Source organism: Vollenhovia emeryi, unplaced genomic scaffold (genome assembly GCF_000949405.1).
Source record: "Vollenhovia emeryi isolate VEMERY1.0 unplaced genomic scaffold, V.emery_V1.0 DF939131.1, whole genome shotgun sequence".
Taxonomy (NCBI): domain Eukaryota; kingdom Metazoa; phylum Arthropoda; class Insecta; order Hymenoptera; family Formicidae; genus Vollenhovia; species Vollenhovia emeryi.
The window spans coordinates 2,045,367-2,072,449 of record NW_011967235.1 but is presented as its reverse complement, the minus strand read 5'-3'; the positions used below and the strand labels follow the sequence as shown (position 1 = coordinate 2,072,449).

Genomic DNA, 27,083 nt, shown 5'->3' with positions numbered 1-27,083 from the left:
TCCACTGAGGAGAACAAATTTTCATCGACACGACAACCATCGAGCCGATTTCTTCGGAATAAAAACCAAATCGGACAGCAAACGCGCAAATGAATTAAACTCGAATCGAAAAATAAGAATGATCAAGCGGTAGATCGTCTGCGCTGTGGGTAGCGATTTAACACGTTGTCTTCTTTTGGGAAAAGAATAGCGAGCGGTGAACGCGATAAATGCTTAGCACAACAGGAAAGGAAATAGTGAGCTCGAAGATAGATTTTCTGAGGCCGAGCCACCCGGCGCGAAAAGGTTCGCTGCAGCGGAAGTAAGATCACGGTCACCTGACTTTTCGTCCTCGTATCTCGGATGCAGGTACTTCGCGGGTCACGCGCGGTCCATGAAGAGCGTCAACGACGCACAACTTCCGGACGAACAAGACGATCGAAGATTCGACACGTGACTTCCACGCGGCTCTGGCACCGGCACCGGCTGGATTCTCCGAGTCTTCGAGTCGTCAGAATAACGAGCACTGATTTCTTGATCGCGCCGATTCATTTATTTATCGGGCAATTTATTACCATCGAATGATCAATGATTCGGCCGAATCATTCGCAGAGCGTAATCTCTTATCGTGTAATAATTCAGCGCGGCGGTGATGGAGCTGGGGTTATTCACGAATTACGAAGAGTTACTTTCTCCCCTGAGGATAAACGATTTCATGTACATATACATTTATGAGTTATCGCCAATAAAATAATTTTTGGACAATCTTCGTCTCGGCGATATGTTTAAAAAAAAAAGCAATTCGTAAATCAGCCTAGCTCCTAACGTTTGTAAAACCTTCGTCCGTAAATATATAATTTCCTACGAGCTATGCATTGATCGATCCAAAATATCTGCTTTGAATTCGGACCCCAAGAATCCCCTTGAACGTACATCGTTATGGAAGAGGACAGACGACAGTGTATTTAATACATAAAGGCGCAAAAAAATAGTGAGAATGAATTTTTCTGTCCTCTCACTGAGAGTTGGGTCGGGGTTGTGGGTTGTTGCAGTTGTGGCTGGAATACCGTACCTCATGAAGGTCTAAATGCCCGACACGTACATCGGCGTCTGGACGCGCGAGGTCGAGCTGTGAACGGCGATTAGGGAATGAAGAAAAAGGACTCGCAGGACGATGGTCGAACGAAGGCAATTCGCGCGACAGAAATTTCGCGCAATGACGGAAGAAGTCAGGTGCTCTATGTTATCATATGCTAACAGCACGAACAAGATAAATTTCGCCGCTGAGCGAGTAAAGATTTTATGTTTCTTAAAGGAACGAAATATGTCGTTACTATTCAACGCATTGTTGTCATCATTTATCAATTATCAACAATAGTATCCCATGAAGTCCCATCATCGTGTTCGCCGTCGAATTCACTTGTCGTCATTATTGTGTTATTACCGTCAGCGTCATCGTCATCAGTATCATAATACAATGTCATCTTCATCGCTGTAGTCGTAAATGACATCGTCATCTTTCTTCTCGATGTGTTCATCCGTCTGTCATGCGCAAAAAGTAAATGAACATCCGCGAGCGATTTTAATGTTTCTGTTAATATTACGTATGTAAGGAGCCTAGATGTAAACGCATCCTACGATCGATAAAAGGATATTAAGAGAATTAATTCGGCATCGGCTGTGCGTATACGATACTAAAAATATTCGAGAAGAGTAATATTCGACAGCATGTCAGTTCGATGCCTGCCGATGGTCACGCGATAAACAGAATTATTCTCGTAACGTATGCATTTCTTATGTAGAATCTCGATCCTTAACATCCGACCGCCGTCTAACGCTGAATATTGTTTATCGGTTTTGTTTTACTCGTTAACCCGTTAACGTCACGAAGAGCGATACCGCCGATTTGTTGCATTTCATCGATATAACATTCGCACGCAGTAATGGGTAGGACTTTCTAGTAATAGAGAAAAGGAAGTGTAAACAGTCGCTGTTGCCGAGACTATCGATAGTGTTCTACCTAGATTTTGCGGTACGCGCTCTAGCGTTTAATTTAACGTGAGAGAGATTAATCGTTTGTAACTAAACCCTTTCATTCTGGAGCCTCCGTTTTATCGATCTCTGTATGCTTTCTCTTCTATCCCAATAAAGCCTACTGATCCTCGAGCTAACTTTCCTCTTCAACATTATATTTATAAGACTAAAGAGATCTCAAGAATGAAATGGCTGAGACCCAGAGTTAGTGCAAAGCTATGAACAAATGTCTTGCCTATAATTTTATTTATAACGAGATTTCTTAATACATGGAGTTCCTACAGTGTGTTTATATCAGTTTTCTGTTTTAAAACGGGAAAAAATCAGAATCGTCATGAATATCATTTTAACAATTTTGACAATGTCAATAAAAAATTGCCATAGTTTTAAAATATTCATAACAGTTACTGAAATTATCATCTATATCGCAATCTTATTCTTGAAATTTCGGGATTTATGTACTTTCGGAATTAAATGATATACAAAATAAAATACAAAAATGCATACATACAAATAAAATCTTAAGAGTTATAAAGTAATTGTATGTATTGAGTTTCTTACTTAAAAATTATTTTTAATTCCGGCATAAATTTCTGCTTTTTTTGCGATATGTTGAGATTCACTCGATATGTGTTTTGTTACATTCAACATTTTTAAAGTTTATCTAGCTTAGGTTCATGCTGGCTGTATGAACCATAAAATGAAGAATAGGCTTTCGAAAAACTGCGATTAAAACGCGCGGTAAACACTATAATAATAGCATCTATTTATTTATTTATTTATTTATTTATTTATTTGTAATTAAAATACTTTCTCTTATATATATTCATTTTCTCGCTCTGTATCTAATAATCTGCGCAAGATACAAATGTGTCATCACTCTTAAAATTGTCATATAATATTACAGGCGGGATTCGCGTAATATTGTATCGCGATCTAAGACCGTAAAGTTGATCATTTTAGATACTTTAGAAAAATTCGTCGCATCATCAATGAACGAAACTTTTTGTCTCACTGTATCTGTGATCACGATTATCAGACGTCATGAATTATTGCTCGTGAACGTTGCGTGCGAGTCAATAAATCCGTGTTATTCGCATAAGAGCAGCATGTACGATAATAAAAGTCGATATTATACGATAACAATAAATACACATTTCCTAATATCCCCTGTATTTGCTTTATCCATCATCGCTCTAATAATGATATAAACTCTTTTATTGTATTGTACGTCTGCACGATACAATAATGACTTTTATCAGAAATGTCGAATTCATCATATCATTTCCTGAATGATTAATTCATGAAAATCATTAATACAATATTATGATTATATACGAACTAATGCAGGAAAATGACGGAAAGATAAATATTTATCTTGAATAGTAAAATATATTTTAATACTAAATAATAAAATTTAAAAATAAAGTTCAGTTTTTAATTATTTTTTCCGATAATCTCTAAATAAGTTTAAATGCTTTAACTTAATTTGTTAAAGATTACTATCCTTAAAAAAATACAATCCCTTAACAAGTAATTTGCAATTTTTTTAATTTTATGTGGTGATAAAATTACATTAGAAAAGTATACAACTTTGTCATTATAAAAATTTTCATATTTCTGCAGTAAAACAGTTTATAAAAAACCGAAATGAATAGCCATTCCAGAACAACGTCAACATAAAAATAAATTATTGATGTATCAAAATATTATTGTATATGTTTTTAGTAAAATAAATTATTATGATAGATCTAAATACTTCCTATATTTAGAGTTAATTGTAAACTAGCATAATATTGTTGAAATCAGTTTTCAGAAAAATCCTTTACAAAATAGAGATCTTAGGCTTCAATATACAATTTTGCTTGTAAATATTCTGAAAAATACATATTTAATAATACTCTATATTGAATTTGTCATTATCATTTTAAAGATAAACTACCATAAAACTGTTAATTTTTTACTACATATTGTTTTCGTTTAGGAAATAATTTACAGAATATTAAAGTTTAAATTATTGAATAACTAACATATGGTAAATAAAATGTAAGATAGAGTAAAATCAATGCTAGTTTACAATTAATTTGTAATGAAAGATATAGAGACACATTAAATAAAACTCGAAACAAAATAAAATAAGTGTTTGTTTTAACAACATTTCTCATTATTAGGGTTAAATTTAAAAAATTTAGAATTTATATCCGCGTTTTATAAAACATCCCGTACATATTTGTGCAATAAAAGTTGTAGTTTTGGATAATTTATAGAGCTTTGTTGTATTTTTCTTAATAGTGTTAAAGAAAATATCTAAATAGCTTATGTTAGAATTTTAGAATTTTTTCTCGAATTTCGGAGAAGATACTATTTGTTTCAGCATTAATTCAATTTTGATAAGTCAAATATTGAACAAGTATAAATGACGTATTGTCAACTAGGCCATGTATAACATTTAGGTAATCTTCTCGACGAAACTGAAGTACTCGAATGGATGGTGAAACAGAAAACTGATGAGAGCATTGAAGAAATCGACCGTGAGACTCTCTTCAAATACATCGAGACAAAAGAATTTCTCGCTGTCATATTCTGTAAGAAGCAATTTCAAATCAACGTATTTCACATAAGAATAGCAAGCAATAAGAAAACTTAATTCTTTTATTTTATTTATTTTTATTTTAGGTATATAATCTATCATTTTTTTAATAAGATGTTTCGTTTTTAATGAATTTTATACGAAGAAATGAATCGAAAGTGTAGATTAAAAATTTTTTACCTCACGTTTGATTTTCAAGAAACCTGATTTTAGACAATTGAATACTATTTTATCATTATGCACTTAACAAACTTAGAACAAAATGTTTATATTGCAATCAGAATAATCAGTAGGAGATATTATAAGTTTATATTCACGTACGATTTTATACATTACGACCATTACGTAACGAAAAATATTCAGACAAAGAGGAAGATCCAGAGAGTCCCAGGGTGCTTAGGCATATCGAATTGATTGACGACGAGGCAGCGGAATACGGAATAAAAATCGTGAGGATGAAGGATCGGTTAATGGCGAAGAAATACGGTTTTCGAAACCCACCCGGCATTACTTACTTCCGCAAGGGTAAGAACATTAATTACGATGGCGATATCGACGACGAGGAAGAAATCCTCGACTGGTTGACCAACCCGGAAAATATGGAGCTCACCGACCACATAGAGCGTATCAACAAGAAGATGTTTCAGAAAGTCCGACAGACGACCGATTATTTAGCTGTATTTTTTTGTGAGTGTCAATATATATTAATCAATGTAATACTATATGTAATAAGGACAATTATGACTGCTTTTATCATTTCTAATATGTTGCGCGTTTGTTTAGACAGCAACGACTGCAAACAGTGTGGCCGAGTATTGGCGGAAATTGAACATATCGACGACGAAGCTGACAATGCCGGTATTAAATTTGTCAAAATCGATGACAAACAATTGTCTAAGCAATATGGTGTTTTCGCCTTACCTGCTATACTGTTCTTCAAGATGGGTTCGAAGGAACCAGTTATATATGCAGGTACAAGACGAACCACACGAATTTCCGAAGTGAGATTGATGAAAATTAAAAAGGTTGTTTTAACAGGTGATCTGTACGACGAGGAACAGATTTTGCAATGGTTGATGACGCAAAAGGATCCTTCGGGTGAGGCAATCGAGGCTCTGGAAGGCGAGGATCTATTAAATTTGATACGAGAATCGGAATCTTTAGCCGTATACTTCTGTAAGTTTCTGAATGTCCCGAATAACTTCATGATAAATGACCAGAAAGCTATTGTTAATAGCTTCGCGCATTCTATTTTCTTCCTTTATTTACTTGATTTTAATTACGTTATTAATTTATATGTGATTATCGTGTTAACCAACATTTTTTGACAGTGATAACTGACAGCGCTAGTTTGTTTCACATATGTTCCCTGTAAACAGCGAGATTGGATAAAAAACTGCATTTCGTCAGGAAGATTTTTCGTAAAAGAGCGACTTTGCGGAATGTCGAAGGGATATTGATTTCGCGATACATCTTCCTAAACTTGTGATTTTTCTTTCTTTCTATTTCCTCACGTTATTAATCTTTATATAATTAATCTTCGTATAATTACGATTGTAATGAAGGAGTCACTAACTATCCCTAACAAAAGGATTATTTGTCTTGGTCTCTCTCTCTCTCTCACTCTCTTTCTCCTAATTCTTTCTATTATGTATCTATCGCTGTCGACTTTCGCTCCGATGCTGTACACTTTGTGTACTGATGCCGTAGGGAACAGAACGCTTTGCGACATGTGCCAATCAAAAACGTACCGCAAGCAGCGCCACAGGGAGCACAGGACCGCGGAACATGCAGAGGCGACCGAGCACCTCGATGGTACAACAGATCAAAGCAAGATCAAAATTTATCGATGCCTTGAGATTCCTTGCTGTCTACGTCTCTTTTTCTCTCTTCCTACATCTCTCTATTTCTCCTCTTTCCACTTTTCTATGATTTACATATGTATAGACTACGTTTCAGTTATCTCGATCATAGATAACCGAGGTTTAGTCCTAGCACATGCACAAAACATATACGGAGAAAAAAATCAACCGTCGGATTATTCGATATGTGTAAAAGCACATTTTGTTCTTTGATATTACAAAACCTAGTTTATTTGGTAAATTTGCTTGTAAAAGCATAAATTTGTTTGTTTTAACGAAAAAACAGTTGACTACATATTTTTAAACAGAAGACTGATGCATTTTGTCATTATAATCAAACTTCCTACTTTGATAGTAAAAGAAGAATTAATCAATTATAGCAAAATAATTAATAAGTGTTATACAACTGTGTTTAGTAAATAAAATTAACATTCTTAATAAATCCTTTCGCTATCTGTTTAATAACTGACGATATTCTCATAAAATATACTGAACCGAAAAACTATTTTCTCCGTGTATAATCACGTGCGATTTATCGGTACGCAATATACGCGAGCTTTGCCGGAATCCGGAAAAGCTTTGAAATGTAATGCGTGCTATCGTAGTGCATGCGCTTTTTTCGTAAGAAAGATTAAAGATAAAAGAACACTGATGATCGACAAGATAACTTTGTGTACTTTAAATATACCGACTAAATATAAAAGTAAATTTTTTAAATGTTTAATTATGAAAATATCAGAATATTATTCTCTTTTAACCATCAGTGTTCCCCCAATTATTCTTGTTTTATAGCTAATGAGAACAATTGTGGACGTAGAATCTTTCTAGGCCACTTTCTAGGCTAAACATTTGTAGGGTGCTTTCTCCTAGAAAAGAAACAACGTATTCTTTTCTCTGTCTTTTCTTTCTCTCTCTCTTTCTCTCTAATATATTCTTTATGTACAATTACACAGTTACACAGGTGCACGTGCACGAGAGCAAAGCATGCGACATGAGAACAGAACACAAGCAGCCAAGCAGTAGTGACCTACAGATCCCGATGAGCATGCAAAATTCTCTCTCGCTTATTTCGTCGACGAGACAGATGCTCTAATATCGCTGAGAGTTCAAGCATTACACATGTAGATCGTAGATGATCGTCCGACCTTTGCCGCAGTACTACTCACACTTTATTACGTGTATTTGCCTTGTATTTAGCAGATTTCTCCCTCGTATCGAGTAGACCATTTACATCAACAATATCGATATGCAATATTCCGTTATTTAGTCTCGCCTCTATATAAATAGATTATTATTAGTGGATTAAGCAGATTAGTGACCGTAAATTCGCGATAAAAATTTGATAATAACAAAGTCTCTCTTCAGATCCAGAAGATTGTGCGCAATGTGCGGCTATACTCGAGGAATTGGAGAACATTGATGATGATTGTGATAGACACGGCATTAGATTTGTAAAAACGCAAGTAAGTAGAAACGTTAGTGTTATATCAAAGTTGCTTCTTTTCGATTTTTACACTTTATTATTTTTTACGTCAAATAAATAAGTTAATTCATTATTGATAGACAAGAGAAAAGTAGTTTTGTATTTTGTAAAATCGGAAGTGTAAAATAAAAATTTCTATTAACTTTTTATTCCCATAAAAAATTTTAATATGAAAATTGAGAAGTTAATTTAAGCTCGTATAACATTTAATAATAATATTTTACTAACTAAATATATTACAATCTTTTTAAAAATCAAAAGTACTAATATAAAAATGTAATATTTAAAAATATAACTAATATTAGTTATATTTTATAAATAATTTTTCTCTCAAATACCGCTACTGACTCATCTATGTATAAGAAAATATCTTTTACTTTTGCAGGATTTCAAAGTTGCTGAAGATTATGGAGTAACTGATTTACCAGTATTAGTCTACTTCGAGCATCAAGTACCAAACGTGTTCGCAGGTTTGCAGTTTTAGCAATTAGCTTCTCCGATAGTGAATTTATTTACAATTATTTGTTTATAGGGGATCTCTCTGTCGAAGAAGAAGTGTTACAATGGCTAATCACTCAAAGAACGGAAGATCGGATTGAATTGATCACACGAATGATGCTAGAAACATCTGTCGAGGAGACTCAATATTTAGCTGTTTATTTCAGTAAGTTAATTATAATTTAATTGTAAGATTAAAATGCACGTTGATTATTACTTTTGATGTATGAATCATAACAGTAACATCGATTTCTTTGTAGCCAAGCAAAGTTGTCATATATGTGACGAGATTCTAGAAGGTTTGGAAAAAATCGATGATGAATGCGATGTATTTGGAATTCATATGGTGAAAATTCAGGATCCACAGCTCGCTAAGCGATATTCGATCAAGACGTTCCCGGCTCTTGTTTATTTCCGAAATGGCAATCCTCTTCTCTTTGAAGGTTTCATTATCTATAGCTTCTCGATATTTGTTTATTCTTGATTATATATTAACATTCTTGTTCTGATAACGAATAAGAATCAAGATTTTTAAAATGTTGCATGCGTAGGGGATCTTCAAAACGAAGAATCCGTCCTCGAGTGGTTGATTGACGATGACAATCGAGAATTGGCCGATGAAATAGAGTCCGTCAATGATAGAATGCTAGAGAGACTTCTCGACGAATCTCCTTTCCTGGCCGTCTTTTTTTGTATGTAATCAATCTTGCGACATTCAACTTTTTGTGTAGAAAATTCCTCACTAAGCACATCTCCGTTTTAACTTAAAAAATTTCTTATTTTGAATTCATTTTCAAAAATATCAAAACGAGTTATGAGATATCGCAATTTTACACTTTTCAATTATATATATTTTTTTATATAATTAAACTCTGTCAAAGTAAAAGTTGAAACTAATTAGAAAATATGATTTTATCACATATTTATTTCCATAAAGATTAGTTTTCCAAAAGTTCTTTTTCTCAATAAAGCAAAAATATACTCGAAATTAATTCAAGAATCCCAGTTCAAGGAAAGTTCAAGAAAAAAGAGAGCTGTGTAGATACACTCGCAAACGTATATTTTCTAGATGACGAAGATTGTCCGGAATGCGATGAAATTATGGAAGCACTAGAGAAAATCGACGGCGAAGCTGATCTTTTTGGTATAGATTTCGTTAAAATCTCCAGTTCAGAGGCTGCTGAAAAATATAGTATTCACAACGTTCCGTCCCTCGTGTACTTCCGAAAGAAAACGCCACTTGTATACGACGGTGACCTCATGCAGGAAGACAAGATCCTGCAATGGCTCACTTCTCAAGATGTGTTTGAGATTAAGAATGAGATTGAGGAAGTTAACAGAAAGATGCTAGACAAATTGTTGGACGAGAACGAATTTCTCGCAGTCTTCTTTTGTGAGCAAATATAAATTATAAATTCGAAAAGTACAAATTGTGTGATATTATATTTGACAATTATGTCGAGTTTTATTTATCGTTTCTAGATGAACACGACAGCCCAGAAAGCGAGGAGGTGAACGAAAAATTGGAAGAAATTGATGGTGAAACCGACAATTTGGATATTACATTCGTCAAAATGGCAGATCCCAGATTTGCTAGGAAATGGGGAGTCACCAAGCTTCCCGCGATCGTTTATTTCCGCAAACGTTTCCCTAGCATCTATAGAGGTAGGAAACTTAGCGGGGTGAATGTAAAAGATATATTGTAAAAAACTATGTAGCTTATTATTAAGGTTCTTCTTCAGTATTCTTCGGTTGTGTTTTAATTGTAGGTAATTTGCACAAAGAGCTGGACGTTCTCGAGTGGTTACGCAAGAACAGATATCGACAGCCGGAACTGAATATCTATATGTATTTGCTGATTGCCATTACCATCCTTTTCCTCATGTACACCGGTTTCCTTCTGTCGTGTTTCCGCACGGAGCCGACCGCGCCTGTCGCGCATCCCAAGCAGGCGTGAACGCACGGAAATATAAAAGTGACAAGTAAAGTAAAAGACAGGACTCGTGAACTCTCGCGCCTGTGTGTCGCCCGGTACTCTCAATACTTTTTCTGATTCCCGTACACAATTATGTGTGGATAGGTTCGTCCGGAACGAACAATTTAACAGCGCTCACGCGACAAGTAACGATGACCGGAAACGGAAGCGAACGGCCTACCCGCGAGCATGTCCGGGCCGCTGTCAAACGTTAAATGATATTGCGTGAAAGTGAGGGAGAGAATGTGTTTATTGAATTTCGCCATGGTACTTCGAATTGAAAAGTACTCGCGCGTATGTAGCGCGAACTACAAGTTTCTCTCGGATATTGTAAAATGCGAGTTCATCAGACGAGCTAAAAGATTATTTTAGCAAATTAACATCGATACTATTACATTCTTCCCACAGAAAAAGATATTAATGTTTATATTATAAACAGATATAATATGTAATAATACACACACGCACACGCACGCACGCACGCACACACACACACACACACACACACACACACACACACACACACACACAAGATATATATATAATATTAAGGAAGCCTACTGTAATATAAAATGTTTGTTCACTTGGCCCACCTAGTATCGCGAATCCTAAAGAGTTGGCATAGTTGGTTTGAAGATTTTTATGGCAAAAATATCAACGAAGATCTTCATCGCCATTTATTGTTCTTCATCCAGTAAGGAATACCTTCAATCTCTACCGACTACTATTGTTATTAGTAAGATTACTGTCATCTGTTATTATCTCGTTAATAATATTATTATTGTTCGCCTAAAAATAATCGCTATACTGATACTGTTATTAATATATTTATTACTGCTGTTATATTACCATTATAATCGTAATTATAATTATATTATTTTTTATTATTATATTATATAATTATTATGTTATTATTGTTAATGTAATGACTAATATGTATGACAGCGGTCCGCGATCGTACAAACTTCCTTAGTTTATGTACGGTAGCTCTTATACCAGCCAATTTTTCGCAATAATTAATAATCGTTAACTTCTGATGATATAATTAACGACGCAACGAAGAAAAGATTATTTTTATATATTTATCTCACGAGGGAGACTGGTGGTGTCATCGTTACTATAATAAATAAGAAGCGCAACTTTGGACCAACTCCAAACCGATAAAATGTCATTTCCATCTGCCAAGTGTGAATAGAATTACAATGCGAACGCGAATAATGACGTATTATATGAAAAGCGAATATCCTTTTAGATTGTTCGCAAAATTATAGATAGATAATAATTACGCACGTTATGTATTATAATTCTTTTGAATACTCTTTTGATTCTGCGATGTGGATTATATTTCAGTCACGAAAATATATTATAAATTCATTTTTCAAAATAACATAAAAATATATAAAATTGTTACAACCATTCTTTTAGCAGCTTGTGACTTAAAAGATACCCATAATGCAAAAATGAACGAATCTAGAATGTATGTTGAAAAGTCCAGGAGTTCCTTATTATGAGATAGGTTCCTAACATGAGAAAGTAAACTCTGCTTAACTAGTAGGCACCATTTGGTGGTTCCACCATGAATTTATTGCCCTTTAGAGTGAAATTTATTTAGTGCAGAATTTTTATTAGATTATCATGCGAGTAATCGTTGCGCAAAAAGGTTTATAAAATTGGATGTTGTCAAGCTCCATTGAGGTGAGTCTTTAAACCTTATTTATTATACAATAAATAAATGTTTGGCAATAAATTCTGCATGCAGTGATAGAGTAGACTCGTATTATTAGGAAAATAAGGGATATGTTGAATTACTTAATTCATTGCGGAGACTAAATTTGGTGATTTCGAAACCGCAAAGCATGTGGCTCGTAGGTATATGAGATACTCATAATATGAGATATAATAACTTATGCTCGAGTAAGCATAGGTTATCTTCAAGTAGGGTAAGTTGATTCGGATCAGACACCAAATGCGGATCAGACACCAAATGCGGATCAACAACTTAATGAGTCGGTAATAAGCGACAAAAAGATAAACGTCGAAGAGATTTGGAGTATACTGATATAAGTCAGTGTGTAAGTGGTAAGTATTGGGTATAAGTGGATTTGCGATTATTGCAAATAAGCATCTTCATTACATTTGTATTTTAGAAACATTCAATAAAATTTTCTAATTGCAATATACTAATATACTTTGCACTTTATTAGCGATTTCTCGGAGTATCTCATATTAAGAGCATGCTTCTCTTTCTTTATATTTTTCTAATGTTCAAGAAAACTAATATTTAAATGGAATTTTACATTTTAGAAATTTAAGGCTTCTTAAATTTTTTTCAAAAACTATTACATTTTTTAATTCTGCTCATAGACTTTCGGCAATGACAAACTACTGCTATAAATTCCCGATATTGGACAATCTGCCACCGCCAAGATCATAAATTAATATAATCACCCCAGAATTAATATAATCTGAGCCAGTACTGAGCTTAGCGAGGCCAGGTGGAAACAAAAAACGAAACCAGCTACTTGATTAGCGCGCGAAAACGGAACTGATCAAACCGCGAATCTGTTCAAATCGCGAGGCCAATCAAACCGCGGGGCCGCGTGCGACGCACCGGTTGCACGCACCTAACGCCGGCTCTGTATTTGAAAGCTAAGACTCTAATGCCTTCAATGGCTCAAGATCGTTTATATCGGTCAGACAGTTTATGAGTTATCGCCAATTAATTAGGAAAATTAAATTAATTAATTATAATAGTAAATGCCATCGAAATTCTTTTTATATGTTTTTACATTATACAGGGTGAGTCTTTCCATATCCGACAAAATTTTTGAGAAGGTAGAACGGATCGAGATGAACGGAAAAGTCCTGTACCATTTTGCAATTAGTCTTATTTAGAAAAATATTAAGTTACTCAGCAAATTTACTAATTTAAAAACTTCAAAAGATCACTTGACCATGTCTGGCAGATTTTAATGTTCAAACTCACAACGTTTCGACCATTATTTGTGGTCCTTCTTAAGTGATGATTGTGTCAGTAAATCAGTATAGTAAATCAAAGGAGCTGATCTTGATTCCACGAACGATTGAACATGACTGTCACATGATTGAGAAGGACCACAAATAATAGTCGAAACGTTGTAAGTTCGAACATAAAAATTTGCCAGACATGGTCAAGTAATCTTCTGAAATTTTTAATTAATTCTGGTGACTTATAAGATTTCCTAATGTCATTTATTAATTTACTGGATTGATTGAAATAATAAACATTTTATGCATATAAAACAAGTTTTACACCTCAAATAACACGTAAAAATTGATCAGAAAAATTAAGATATTTGTTGGTCATCTGTTGATACCAAAGTGAAATTAGAAACTCTTTTAAGAATTGCAAAAATTGAACAAATTTCACATGCATTAAACTATCTTTCTAAATCAATTTATTTGACTATCTTTCTAATTTAATTTATTGTTATCCAGAATTATTTAAAATAAAAATGTAGTGATCAGGATTTATATTTTCGAAAAAGTGTAAGGTGGGTAGGTAGAGCGGGTTAAACTGAAAAAATCTGCGAACCAACGTGCGTCTGTGCGATTCGACGAAAAGATTCGGTCCAGCAGTTACTGTTGTTACAAGGCGAGGAATTGGGAGAAACACTACATAAATAACGGCATCAATTTAGAAATATGTCAGTCAAGTAACTGTTATTGTTTACAAGATTCCCAATGCTCCGCTGCGTGCACAACAACAATAATCGCTGAACCGGTTCTCTTCATCGAATCACGCGGATGCACGCTGATCTGCAGACCTTCATATCATTGCAGACCAACTAACAGCCTAAAATTTTACGTGCTTCTTCGAAAAATGATACAGAATTTTTCAATTTAATGAAATCTATCTGTATACAAGTGAATGAACATCTTATGCTAAAATCCTCCAAGTATATATTAATATATGTATAAAGGAAAGTCGCCTATTATAGGATAGGCTCTCAATATAAAAAAGCGGAGTTTCTGCTAAATTAATATCATCTGTTGGTTCCACCATACATTTATTGCCTTGGAGTAAAATCTGTTTATTGGAAAATTGATTGTTAGATCGTGTAATCGTTGCGAAAAAAGATTTGTGATTGAATTTGGACATTGAAAATCTACTGTCTCATTTTAGAATCCTATTTCATAATAGAGGACTTTCCTCTATAGTATCGCTAACTCTTTCTTTAGCGTAACATAATTTTCACAATAACTTACAAAGCAACAGAGTGAGCAGAATAAGTTCGAATTAATATTTTTAGAGCAACAAATAAGTAATAAATTTTTATACCATCGTAATCACAATTCAGTTGAGAAGTATATACGAGCAGGTATGTATATCGGTCTACTAACTTTATTGGCCTTCCTTGAATGGAACACCATTATTCAGAGAAACTTACAGAATGAGCAGAACCAATCTATGTTTTCCTATCTATATTACATAAACATAATTTGTATGCAATAATTACTAGTGCTGATACAGCGTCTACATATTTTGTAACAATTAATGCGAAAGTATTCGAGTGTTAATCGTGGCATTATTACGTACGTCGTACAATGTATAAAAGACACAACATGATTAATGTGAGTCATATATCTCATTCGTCTTGATCTTCCATAATGCAATACATTGAACTTCGTTCACATAACACACAATACCGGTTTATTGTTTACTCTTCTTTAGATATCTGTGATTCCTCGAAGTTTTATGCGTTTCTACGACGTAGTGACGTCGTTAATGACGTTAGTGGACTTTCAGCCTCCGTTGCTACATTTCCTCTCGATGAGCCACTTGTGATTTAATCTTTTTTTCTCTCTAAACCATCGAATTCGTTCAAAGATGAACGAATGCATTTAATGACTCTTTTTCTTTTTAGTTTTGAACTTTTGGTCGCTTTGCATAATTACAGTTGTTAGAAAAAATACATATTTATAAATTATTTTTTAATATGTTATAAGTTCACATTTATGTATTACGCAATTAATATTTATATATGTCTATGTATCAGTTTATTATTCCCAAATTACAATTCACACTCTCACTCTTTTGCCGAAGCATGTATAGTATCGAGAAAAAAAATTGGAATTACTGAAGGTGTTTTCATCATATTGATGTAATTGTGATATTATACAAAAATGTATCATGTAAAATACGTTATCAAAGTTATGTAATTTAAATTATTGCAATTAACGTTCCTGATCTTTCATACATATGATTTTACGCATTGTTTATAAAACATGCATAATCAATATTTATTTAATGTACACTGTTTATATACATATATAAAAATGTTAAGTCGCGGATGTTGTATTTCCATATCATTTTGTTGCAAAATAGACATGATGGAAATAAGAGACTTACCTCGCCAGTGAATAGTTAACATTATCTAAAGTATTTTTTGTCGACCCAACTGGCAGGAAACTTTATTCGTGAATCTTACATCCACGAAGTTTTAAGACGCCCGCACGGATTGAGGGAGGGCCCAGGTTCGAATCCTGGCTGGGGTAATATTTTTTGTAATAAGAATTTTAACTATTACCAATCACTTGATAAGGACCACAATCCGGATGGTCAAAACTTCATGGATGTAAGATTCACGAATAAAGTTTCCCGCCAGTTGGGTCGACAAAAAACACTTTAGATAAAATAGACACGAGTTTGCATATAGTCTCTGTAATCAACTTTTATCGCATTTTCTGCCTTATCTACAAAATGCTTCTTTTCAATTCTCATGCATGTTTTATCAAAGAAAGAAATATACCTAAGATCAGTGATGTTTAAAAATAGAATTAATATCTTTTACTACAACTTGATAATGATGTAATAATTTATACAATTGTTACATCATTAACTATGCATAATATACATGTATCAATGTAATAAGAACATTTTCGACAATACCAAAATATTTTTCTCAATAGTATTTTACATTAATTCTTTTATAGAAAAATTTACATACAGAAGAGATCGAAATAAATAAAACGTAACAAAAATGGAACATTTAAGCCACAGCTTAGAAAAGATAAAGAATATAAAGTTATTATTGCACAATGACCAAGAAAGATACAAGATAACTACCATATATGATTCATATTTTTTTACTTGATTTTCCCATAACGCAATCAGTGGCAACAAGATTGCAACCTCTTGCGACTAATTGCGTGGAAGAGTGAAATAGAAAATATGAATCATACAATTGATCCCTCTTCACTCATACCGCTTTGCTATAATATATTAAATATTTCCCTTTTTTTTATTTCTTTACTTTAGGAATAATACTCATACGTTTTCACGAACTGTTGTGTAAAAATCAATGACATTAATAAACTTTTAACTAGTATTGACGTATGTACATGTTTATCTATATCATTACATATACAGGGTGTTGAAAAAAAAGGGTTACATACTTTGATAAGAGGTAGTATGGGTCAAAACAAGAAGAAAAGGTCTAATTAACATGGGTCCTAAGACTAATATCTTCAGAGATACAAGCTATTTTGTTATTTGAGCTCTTTGTCATTTTCTTATTAGTCGTGTCATCTTTAGAATGTAATGTTCTCTCTCCTGATATTTACGTTTGGTTCGCAATAGACACCACAAGTCAGGAAGCTAAATGATTACATTTCATAAAATAAAAATTGTTTCTTTATCTCTCTTTGTTTATTTCTTGTTTTTACGCACTCTTTTTTCTAGGTACTTTAAAAACAAGAAATAAACAAAGAGAGATAAAGAAACAATTTTTATTTTATGAAATGTAATTATTTATCTTCCTGACTTGTGGTGTCTATTGCAAACCAAACGTAAATATCAGGAGAGAGAACATTACAGTCTAAAGATGACACGACTAATAAGAAAATGACAAAGAGCTCAAATAACAAAATAGCTTGTATCTCTGAAGATATTAGTCTTAGGACCCATGTTAATTAGACCTTTTCTTCTTGTTTTGACCAATACTACCTCTTATCAAAGTATGTAACCCTTTTTTTTCAACACCCTGTATATGTATATAATTTAATTCTTTATTGCCTAAAACCATAAAGAAGAACAGGAGATCAATACCTAGCGATTTTTATGTGATATTTATAATTAATAATTATAAATTATAGTATACCTACTTACAACTTGACAATCCTTACTAAAATAGAATTATGCATATATTATTTACTTTTGTTTCGCAGTATTTTACCAATTAAATATTAAAAACAGAATATTATTATTAATTAGAATATTCTACATTGCATTACACATAAAGTTTATTATACTGCCAGACACGGTCAATAAAACTCACTGATGTTATTAATTTATTAATTACTTCTGGCGACTTTAAGAATATTCTTACTAGTTGATATTAACACTCAGTTACCAACTTTGAATTAATCTTAAATTAAGAATTACAGTATAAAACATTGTCTCTTGATTTTAAGTTTGGAAAATAGTTTAATTTTACTGTTTGTTTTCTCCTTTTTTCCCCAGATATAAAATATTATTAAAATAAAAAATAAGTCTTTCACATTTTCCTTGCTCCAACTTTCATGTTTACAATTACAAATATTTTCCTCTTTCAGTGATTTTCCCTATCCTGTATAATAGGGAATATTACTGAAATATTCGACGTCATAATGATTGACGTCAAGAAGATAACAAACATCGAGAACTCTTGAATCACTTTCCAAGAGAAGGAGGAAGAAAATATTAAAGAGATGATTATACTTGCAAGACACAAACCTGTTTACACGACTGTGTAAACAACTTCGGGTTTAACTTCTTGACACAGAGTTAATATTATATGTTAGAGATTAACGAAATTATATCTGTTAAAATATATTTTAAGTGAGCTTAGCACAATGATTATTAATTGTAAGATATTTTTGGTTGAAATTGGAAATATTATACCCTATCTTTTAATGTGATCTTGTTTTATAAATAAATCAAATTATTACATTTTTAACTTATAGATGGAGGAGAGAAGTGCAAAAAGGCATTTGTTTATAGTAAAAATTATGTCATTTGTAAAAAACTAATATGTTCATCAATTAAGTTACTTAAATACATCCTACGATATAGGGCGATTTAAAAGGTTGCTCACAATATTTTCAAAATGTTGCTGTAACATTGTTCGAACTATGCAAAGTTACGTTCCTACAACAATGTTTTAATGTTTCTACAACATTATACTGCAATCTTACAACATTACTACACTGTAGCTACAACCTTCTGTACTTGTTTCGTATTATTGTTTTAATTTAGGTACATCCCATTACTCCAGCATCTAAATGAATCTAATTTACGGTTTCTTATTGTGAGAACTCGATTATTCTTAAAATACAAAAGAAACTTATTGATTTTGATTAACAATAAGATTTCAAAGAGATTTTGAGATCTCTCTCATAATTACACTCACTTCCGACAATACGAGAACTTATTCGCAATCACTCTAATAAATCTGCATGTTAAATTAATGTACATTTATTCTGCGTTTCTTCCAAGTCTGCGGCTCATATTATAAGAAATCAGGATATATGTATATTATTATGTCGTTATTTGAACTGATCAAAAACTACATGTAATATACGCAACAGTGCTGTATACGCATTCATTTGTATATATGTAATTTAATAACAAAAGTCTCTAATCACGTTACAAAACTTTATCTTTGCTGTATCACTAAGTACGCAACGAGATAAAACTTTAGAATTTCTATTGTCCTAAAAATCAAATAGAGTCCGACCCAAATTTTAGAAGAATTTGTCAACATTTCTGATATGATCGTATTATACAATAATTAAAAGATATATGTTAATGTTTCAATTATCAAAATCATTCGATATAAATTGAAATATCTGGCATGACTACATGAGTTTCTTCAAACATTTTTTCCAGAAAGCATTCTATTAAAAACTATTTATAGCAGTAGTTGTAAAAACCTATAAGTAATTGCTATTGTGCTTTTTACGAAATTTAGAAGACTTGTTGAGGTAAAGTTTATCTTTACGTACTGACGTTAACAAGTCTTCTAAATTTCGTAAAAGCACAAAAGCAATTTGTGCTTTTACGAAATATGTAATTACATATACTAATAGGTTGTTATAATTACTATAAAAGTTTTACAACCACTATAAAAGTTTTTTATATAATGTTTTCTGATAAAAATTATCTGAAAATACTTTACGATAATTAAGATAAACTGAAGAACACTCGCTGATGATATGCGCCGCAATACAGACAGAAAGGTATCTTCCATAAAGTATCTTAAATCTCTTGTGAAACATGAATCTGCGAAGAAGCATGTTTAGAACTTCGTAATTTCATTATCGCGTTAATAAGAACAATACGTCTCAATTACACGTAATTGAGATACGTTGTTATTGATTAAGTGAGCGACGACGTTACTGATAACTCATTAAATTCCCCTCTCTTAATTAATTCATGTTTTGAATTCAGTAAGAGAAGGGGAACTTCTCGGCTTATATATTGACTGTCCGTTCTTCAAATCCAGTGTTTCAAATCCATTCACAGAGTGTGCGAAGTTTATACGGTACTAAATATTGTTTAAGTAAAATAACAGTATTGAATCAATAGTATTGAACTTCTAAGTTAACGTGCAACATTTCAAGAAACCCAAGGTCTCGAATTCTTCTTCATAGCGTAAGTAGAAATTTTTTTACTTTAGTACGTATAAAATAAATTAATTTTGGTAAGTTAATTATTTAAAAAATTTCGCTTTGTCAATGATAACTTGTTACAATCGGCAATGAACGAACGAAATTATCCTTATCTCCGATATTCATACTATACTTAACATTTTTTAACCAGGCATGGTGTTTGCTCGACATATCGTTTTGCCTGTCCGCTTACTATAATTAAAAAATTAATTGTAACGAGTTAAAATCTTATTGTTATATATTTTTCATATTTTTCAAATTGAATTCAAATGAATAAGAAAAAATTTTTAACGTATCGAAGTGCAGTGGATATAGTTGTTATTTTAGTATTGTTATTTATACGCTCTACCGAGATAGCTTTCTTTATTAACTTAATAATCTTTAATTTATATATGTAATTGCTATGTTTCATTTTGTACAATTTTTTTACAGATTCGACAGTAACAGTCAGAAGATACTTAAATATTCTAAGGATCCCAAAGAAACTTTAAGTATTAAAATGTCGAAATCACAGAAATTGCAAGTGCCTACACTGATTATCACGAGCGACGAAAACTACTCTAAACAGAATTTATCGAGTGATAATGTGGCAGATGACAGCTACCTCAAAGTCAAGATCGAGGAAAGCAGAGACAGCGGTTTTTCGAGCGGCTTTGATTCTTCTTTGGACACCTGTGACGAATCAAACAATTTAATGGACTCTCTCAACGAGCGTAAAGAATTCGTAACAAAATGCAAGCTAGAACTCAACAACAACCAGTTACCAGAACATTTCGACCAGTGGGCCCTCAAGAAGCAGTACAATCACCTAATGAATAATATCGACAAATACTTCCCGAACATACCCGAATCTTTGAGATACGTTTTGCCGGCGGTTTTCGAAAATGGAGATTGTGGACGAGAAGCAAATGTGAAACCGGATTGGCTGATCATGCATAAGTTTTATCGTGGACAGTGCTTTGCCCGGCGTTATTTCAGCGTAATCTCATTGAGCAATCTGATGAGTCTGATACAGATATTTTGCTTTTCTGACGGATTGAAACCGCTGATTCTCAGTCATAAGTTAAATACTCCCTATCGTTCCTTTACGCGATACCTCAAGACGATCAAGACATTCAGAAACTGGTACACAAGCGACCCTTGGTGCAAGAAAACACCAGCCTATCGCGACATCCAGAGAGTGCGAAAATTACATTACGTCATGAGACAAAAATTGTGTCGGAAAAATTTCGAGGAGATTGACCAGGAAAGCAAGATTCAGAACGCATGGTGTCCTGTACTGGGAAAGATCAAAAAGGATTTTGCAGACACGTGTCCAATGATGAAGAACCAACAATGTCCTTACACAATGGCGAGAACGAGAGGTCTGAATCAGGGCGACATGTCGGGCACGCAGTTCGCCTGCATGGGTCTGATAGTGCTTTATCCGGAACAGTTCGGGATACACGACGCCAGCAATGAAGATCTGGAGGCTTTTTGTCACCTCTGGCGTGGGCTAGGCTATCTGTTGGGCATCGAAGATCAGTACAATTTCTGTCGCGGTAGTTTGCAAGACGTGCGCCAGCGAACTCAAGACTTTATCGAGCAATGGGTGAAACCGAACTTACGTACGGTGACACCAGAATGGGAACACATGACCATGTGTCTTTACGAGGGCGTAGATTACATCACTCGTTTAAATGTTAACTATAAGGTGATTCTACTCCAACTTTGTGACATATTCGGACTCAACATGCCACGCCTGTATGATTCCTTTAGTCTGCGAGAGAAAATATGGTACACGCTACAGAAATTCCTGTTGTTTTATGTAGTGAAGCTACCTGGTGTCTTCTCTATCATGAATGCGGTGTTAAACGCGTGTCTAGATCGTGCGTCAAAATTTGGACGTAATGAACATACCAAACTTAGAAACAGATCATCTATAAAAGTCTCAGAAACTGCATAGATTTAAATCATATAATTATAATAGATCTATATGATCTATTCAATTTCTATGATAGAAAGAATTTTTTTAACTATACAGACTGATAATCATAAAAATCGACGAGTTAATCAAAGATTTTCTTTTTGATAACATATTTTTTGACGACATATTTTTTCTTTATTCTTTGTACATGATAGTATTATAAAGTTGACGTTAGTAATTAAAAAGAATATTTAAAAAGCGTGTTAAAAATATAAAATCTAGATTTTATATGGAAATATTAATGAGAGAGTTATTTATGAAAAGAAACGGATCTTTCAAGTATTTCCCGAGTATTGTTTTATATCGAATAGGAAAAGAAAAATAATTTATTTGTTAACATAGGGATTTTAGAATGTTAATATATTTTATTTAGAATACATAACTTATTTAATTTATTTAATTTGTTTAAATTGAAAACTTTAAATTAAAATTAAAAATATATTTCCGAAGTGTTTTTTATTCTTAATTTTTTTAAGAATAAAAACTTTATAATTAATTTATTTTGAAGATTAAAATTTCTCTAATAGATGTAACATTATTTTATTTATTGTTTAGTTATTAATAAATTTGTTATATATTTATACTAAATAAATTAGTTATATATAATGTTTCTATTATGTTTATAATTTATATATTTATTATATATTTATAAATTAATATAACACCCTGTATAAGCCTGAAATTGTTTATTGAATATACATATACGTATACCGTTTTCCTATAACTAACACCAGTTTCCTATAACTGCATATCAGCAACTTAATTACAATTAATTAAAGAATTGCATATTTTCGTAGAATCGAAATAGGAATCTTTAATAAATATTGAAAATAAATAAAGTAAATACGTAATTTTTCTTAATTTATCAAGATTAAAAGACGAGTTATTTCACATAATAAATTATTTTAATATTTGTTTAATTTATTATGGAAAATATTACGTTATACAAAATATTTGAAACAATAAAATAGGGAAAAGTTACTAGGAAAACGATAAGATTTTTAACTTTGTCTTAAAATATTTGTATTATTTAATTCATTCAAAGTTTCACTTTTTGATCCGTACTTTTGCTATGGCACAAACTATCCCTTTTGTGCAAGTTGATATATTTGTATTGTCCTTTCCTCATTCAATAAATTTATATGATATAATAGAATTCAATAAATTATATGATACAATAGAATTGCATCATTTGTCTACTGACAGAGTATTTAATAGTCGTAACTCAGTAATTTTAAGGCAACGGATTTACGAGATGTATTAATCGTAAATTCGTTACCTAAAAAGAAATTTGTGACTTACCAACCAGATGCGCAACAGCGGAGTTTGTATCTGCCACGTAGCTACGTTGAATCTGTAATACGGAAATAAAAATTCATGTTAAAACAATGTTCCAAAAAACGAATTGCAAAATATAATTTTTACAGACATTGAACCTTCCACTTGGTTAGATATTTATATCTTTTGCGCAAAAGATTTTCAAGAATAAACTTTTATAAACTTTCAAATTACTTGTTGTGGTTTTTAGTTATTATTTATAAATTATAATGAAATACAATGATAGAAGTAAACAGAAAAAGAGAGTTTCAGTTTTCCACAAAATAAAAATTAATACTTACCGCAAGGTTGCTCCGCCGGTGCCTGATGCCTCTTCCAGGCCTCCTCCTCCTCTCAGATGGTCCACATTATCAGTTTCGTAGAAGTCACTTAACGCGATTCATTTTGGCTCGTTATTTTCTGAAACATTTGAATAAACGATTTAATTTAAAGAAATAGAAGATGTTTTATTAAATATTGTATCATAATTGTCACAGAAAGGAAAAGAAAAGAAGAGACAATAAGATAAAAGCAATCTGCGGAATGAGGTTAACGCAAGAATAATGCATAAATAATTGTACTCACCAGAGAGTTGCACCGTCGCTCGATGCTTCTCAGGCCGCTGCCTCCTCTCAGATCCTTCCATTTCGCACCAACTTTCGGCACAACGCGGCACTCGCGAAAGAGAAGCTAATTATATGGAAGCAACGCGCGACACGGCACTCCCGATGTTAATCGACGCGAGTTCTGATACAACGCGAGAGCGAGAAAAAGAGATACAATCGCGCGCGGTAATACGAGCCGCCACGATGGCGTTACGCGAAATACCGGGGACGTTCCATCGAGAAGGACTCGGAGATACGCAAGACTTCACGTCTCGCTACCGAACGCGAGCGTTCAACAGGGCGATCTCGCGCGAATATTTCTCTTGTCGCGCGGTACGCGTGGAAAACTCGGGTATTTCTACACGCGCGAAGAGACGCGAGTTAAAATTGGAGCCATATACTCGCGGCACCGCGACCCAGTGAGAAATAATTCGTCGATCGACGTCGAAATGATGTCGATTCGACGTCGTTTCGACGTCGATCGACGAATCATTTCTCACTGGGGAGGATCCGACTGCGCCGAAGATTCCGGACGGAGTTTCTCGCAAGATTTACGCGTCTCGGCAGATCGCCGACGCGTGAGTATCGTATAATCTACGCCGCGATTGCTGAACTCGATCGGCGTTAAACTCACCACCGTCGTGAAACGCATTCGTGACGACCGATCGGCGCGAGAGACCGATCCGCTGCGTGTCCGCGGCACTCCGCGCTGCTTCTCGAACAGACCAACATGGCGCCGTCACCCGGCGGCTCCGGCGCTGCTGCGTGATACTACGCGAGTCGAGTCAGCGACGCGGCTTCGCGACGCGAATATCACTTTGATATCACTCGCGCAATGTATCTCAAATAAACGCACACTTAAATTCACGCGTCTGTTGATAAATAATCGACAAAATGACAGCCTTTCTCTACTAAAGTTACATCGAAGAAATAGCGAGCGCGAACGGTAAACGGCGATTCGGCGGTTCGCCTCCCGTATCCCCAAGTGCACACTCCGAGAAACGAAAACGACGTCAGTCACACGATCGCGCACATCGTCCCGTGCTATTCGTGGTTCGTACGGCAGTTCGAATAATAATGCAACACACGTCTGACTTCGGCGCGGCTCGCCGCTTAGCGTTAGCTGATACGCGTTAGCGACAAGTACGGGAAGAAACTGTAATCGCTCTCGGCGAATACTTAATCACTGATCGATGTTAGAGTCCCTGTAGTAAGAGTCTGAACCGTCTGAACAGAGTTCTAGCAGAGAGAAACCCGAGAGCGGCCACACCGGCGTTTTACTTGAATACCGTTTTCACTCGGCTGATTCCAGCGCCATCCCATTGTCATTTTTGGAACTATTCCGCTACGCCCATTTTTCAAGCGGGTAATGCAGTGCCCAATTTTGGTTGTGTTCCGTGCTGCGTGCTAGAAATGTCGGTAACACGAGAGTGTTATTGATTTTTAGTAACGGGAGTAATCATTGATATTAAACTAAAAGTGGATATCAAAACAAAAATCGATGTCAAACTCCTGTGCTTTTTAGTTTAATATCAGTGAAGTAATATTGCAAGTTTTCGAAAAGAATTTTACTCTGTAAGTATTGACTTGCGTTGATTTCGTTTTGTGGTCAACAAACTTTTGAGTTGCGATGTTCTGTAATTAATTAATTTCTGTAAATTAAATAAATAAACCATCTGCCAACTTAAAGTCGTCTAACAATTCTTTTTAGCGTTAATCAACTACTGGCGCTTCACATTCTTTCGTTGCTGACATATGTATAAATTATACATAATGTATAAATGCAAAATATAAAATCTTGCTGACAAGCTACGTTATACTCCTTTTGCCAACAAAATTTATAGAAGATTGTTCTCGATACTTGGTTATCTACATATACATTTATTATATCATTGCATTTTCAGATTATAAATGAAATAATGCATCTTTTTTTAATTTGAATTAAATTTTTATCCGATAAAAGCAGACCAACTTGTAGAGGGTCTCCACCACCCCCGCCGAATTTTTATCGGCGGTCCTCTTTTGTTTGCGATAAAATTGCGTTTTTACATTTTTACAACTTAATTAATTTTTTTCACACCATATTTTGAAATATATACAAAAGTATAAAAACACAGAGAAAGTTACATAGTAAAACTCACAATATGATACACAATAAAAATATATGTATACAATTTTTCATTATGACATAAAATTACATATAAACATGTTACATGTGTTTACAATAATATGTACCTAACTCTACAATGTAAAACATTAATAGGAAATGTTACACAGTACACACAACGTGTTACATATGTGGCTGTGCTTATAACTGTACATTTTTTATTAATGTGCAAACGAAAAATCAAAATGTAAAGGCTTTATCGATCAATTGCAAACGAAACTCTATCGATTAAAAGACAACATAAAACAAATTGAACCAAATTTTATATTCGATAGAAACAAATTGACTTATATAGAGGCTCTTCGCCCTTCGCCACCCCCGCCGATTCCAACCGAAAGATTAATTCATAATCTCGATCTCGGGATAAAATAAATTTTCTCAGAATTTATTAATAATGTCTCATAAACTAATGATCCGAGATAAGCGATTCTTATCTCGTTAGAAGCGCTGAAATCTTAGCTTTCCAACGAGACCAGGATCATCTTCCTGCGATTTTTTTGTGCGAAGTTATTGACGATTATATCGACTCGCGATCTTAATCCCGAGACAGCAGCAGCAGACGCCGCGTATACACGGCGTCTGGTGCGGCGTCTCGCGCGGCAATGTTTACTACCGAACAGGTGTGCGTCGTATGTTTTTATGCCAGTTTTTTGGGGACGTAGTAAGCTCGCGTACTACTTGCGTAAAACTCGCGCGGCCTTCAGTCATGAATGGTGCGCGCGCGCCCGATTTTTAAAACGCTATAACTCGGCGAAAAATCGACGTAGCGACACGAACCAAAAACCAATCTTCTTCGTTTCGCATGCCGCAGCTGTCTATGTTGAGTATGTATGCTCTTATCATGAAACTTACATATGACAATGGAATAAAAAGTAAAATGTGAAATATAAATTATACGTATAACTACTAAATAT

The 27,083-nt window shown here is 33.7% G+C and overlaps 2 protein-coding genes across 8 annotated transcripts in view; both read left to right on the top strand.

The window, feature by feature from the left end:
• Positions 1–10,895, top strand: part of LOC105568161 — a 31,927-nt gene extending 21,032 nt beyond the window's left edge. For 2 of the 7 annotated variants that reach the window (XM_012023593.1, XM_012023592.1), the window contains 13 exons: positions 4,467–4,598; positions 4,967–5,290; positions 5,387–5,575; positions 5,642–5,779; positions 6,314–6,418; positions 7,831–7,928; positions 8,334–8,418; positions 8,481–8,612; positions 8,707–8,889; positions 8,998–9,138; positions 9,516–9,839; positions 9,929–10,111; positions 10,216–10,895. In XM_012023593.1, coding sequence (XP_011878983.1) covers positions 4,467–4,598; positions 4,967–5,290; positions 5,387–5,575; positions 5,642–5,779; positions 6,314–6,418; positions 7,831–7,928; positions 8,334–8,418; positions 8,481–8,612; positions 8,707–8,889; positions 8,998–9,138; positions 9,516–9,839; positions 9,929–10,111; positions 10,216–10,403 — 2,222 coding nt within the window. In that variant the 3' untranslated portion in view covers positions 10,404–10,895. The other 5 variants (XM_012023595.1, XM_012023594.1, XM_012023596.1 and 2 more) reach the window with 4 other exon arrangements.
• A 9,020-nt stretch (positions 10,896–19,915) lies between these two features.
• On the top strand, positions 19,916–22,457 carry LOC105568160. Its single transcript, XM_012023590.1, has 2 exons — positions 19,916–20,097; positions 20,547–22,457. The coding sequence occupies exon 2, from the start codon at positions 20,614–20,616 to the stop codon at positions 22,057–22,059; it is 1,446 nt and encodes a 481-aa protein (XP_011878980.1). The 5' UTR covers positions 19,916–20,097; positions 20,547–20,613; the 3' UTR covers positions 22,060–22,457.
• Positions 22,458–27,083: the final 4,626 nt, after the last annotated feature.

Excerpts from the sequence above, each read along its gene's own strand:
- LOC105568160 (XM_012023590.1), top strand. The coding sequence starts at position 20,614 with ATGTCGAAATCACAGAAATTGCAAGTGCCTACACTGATTATCACGAGC.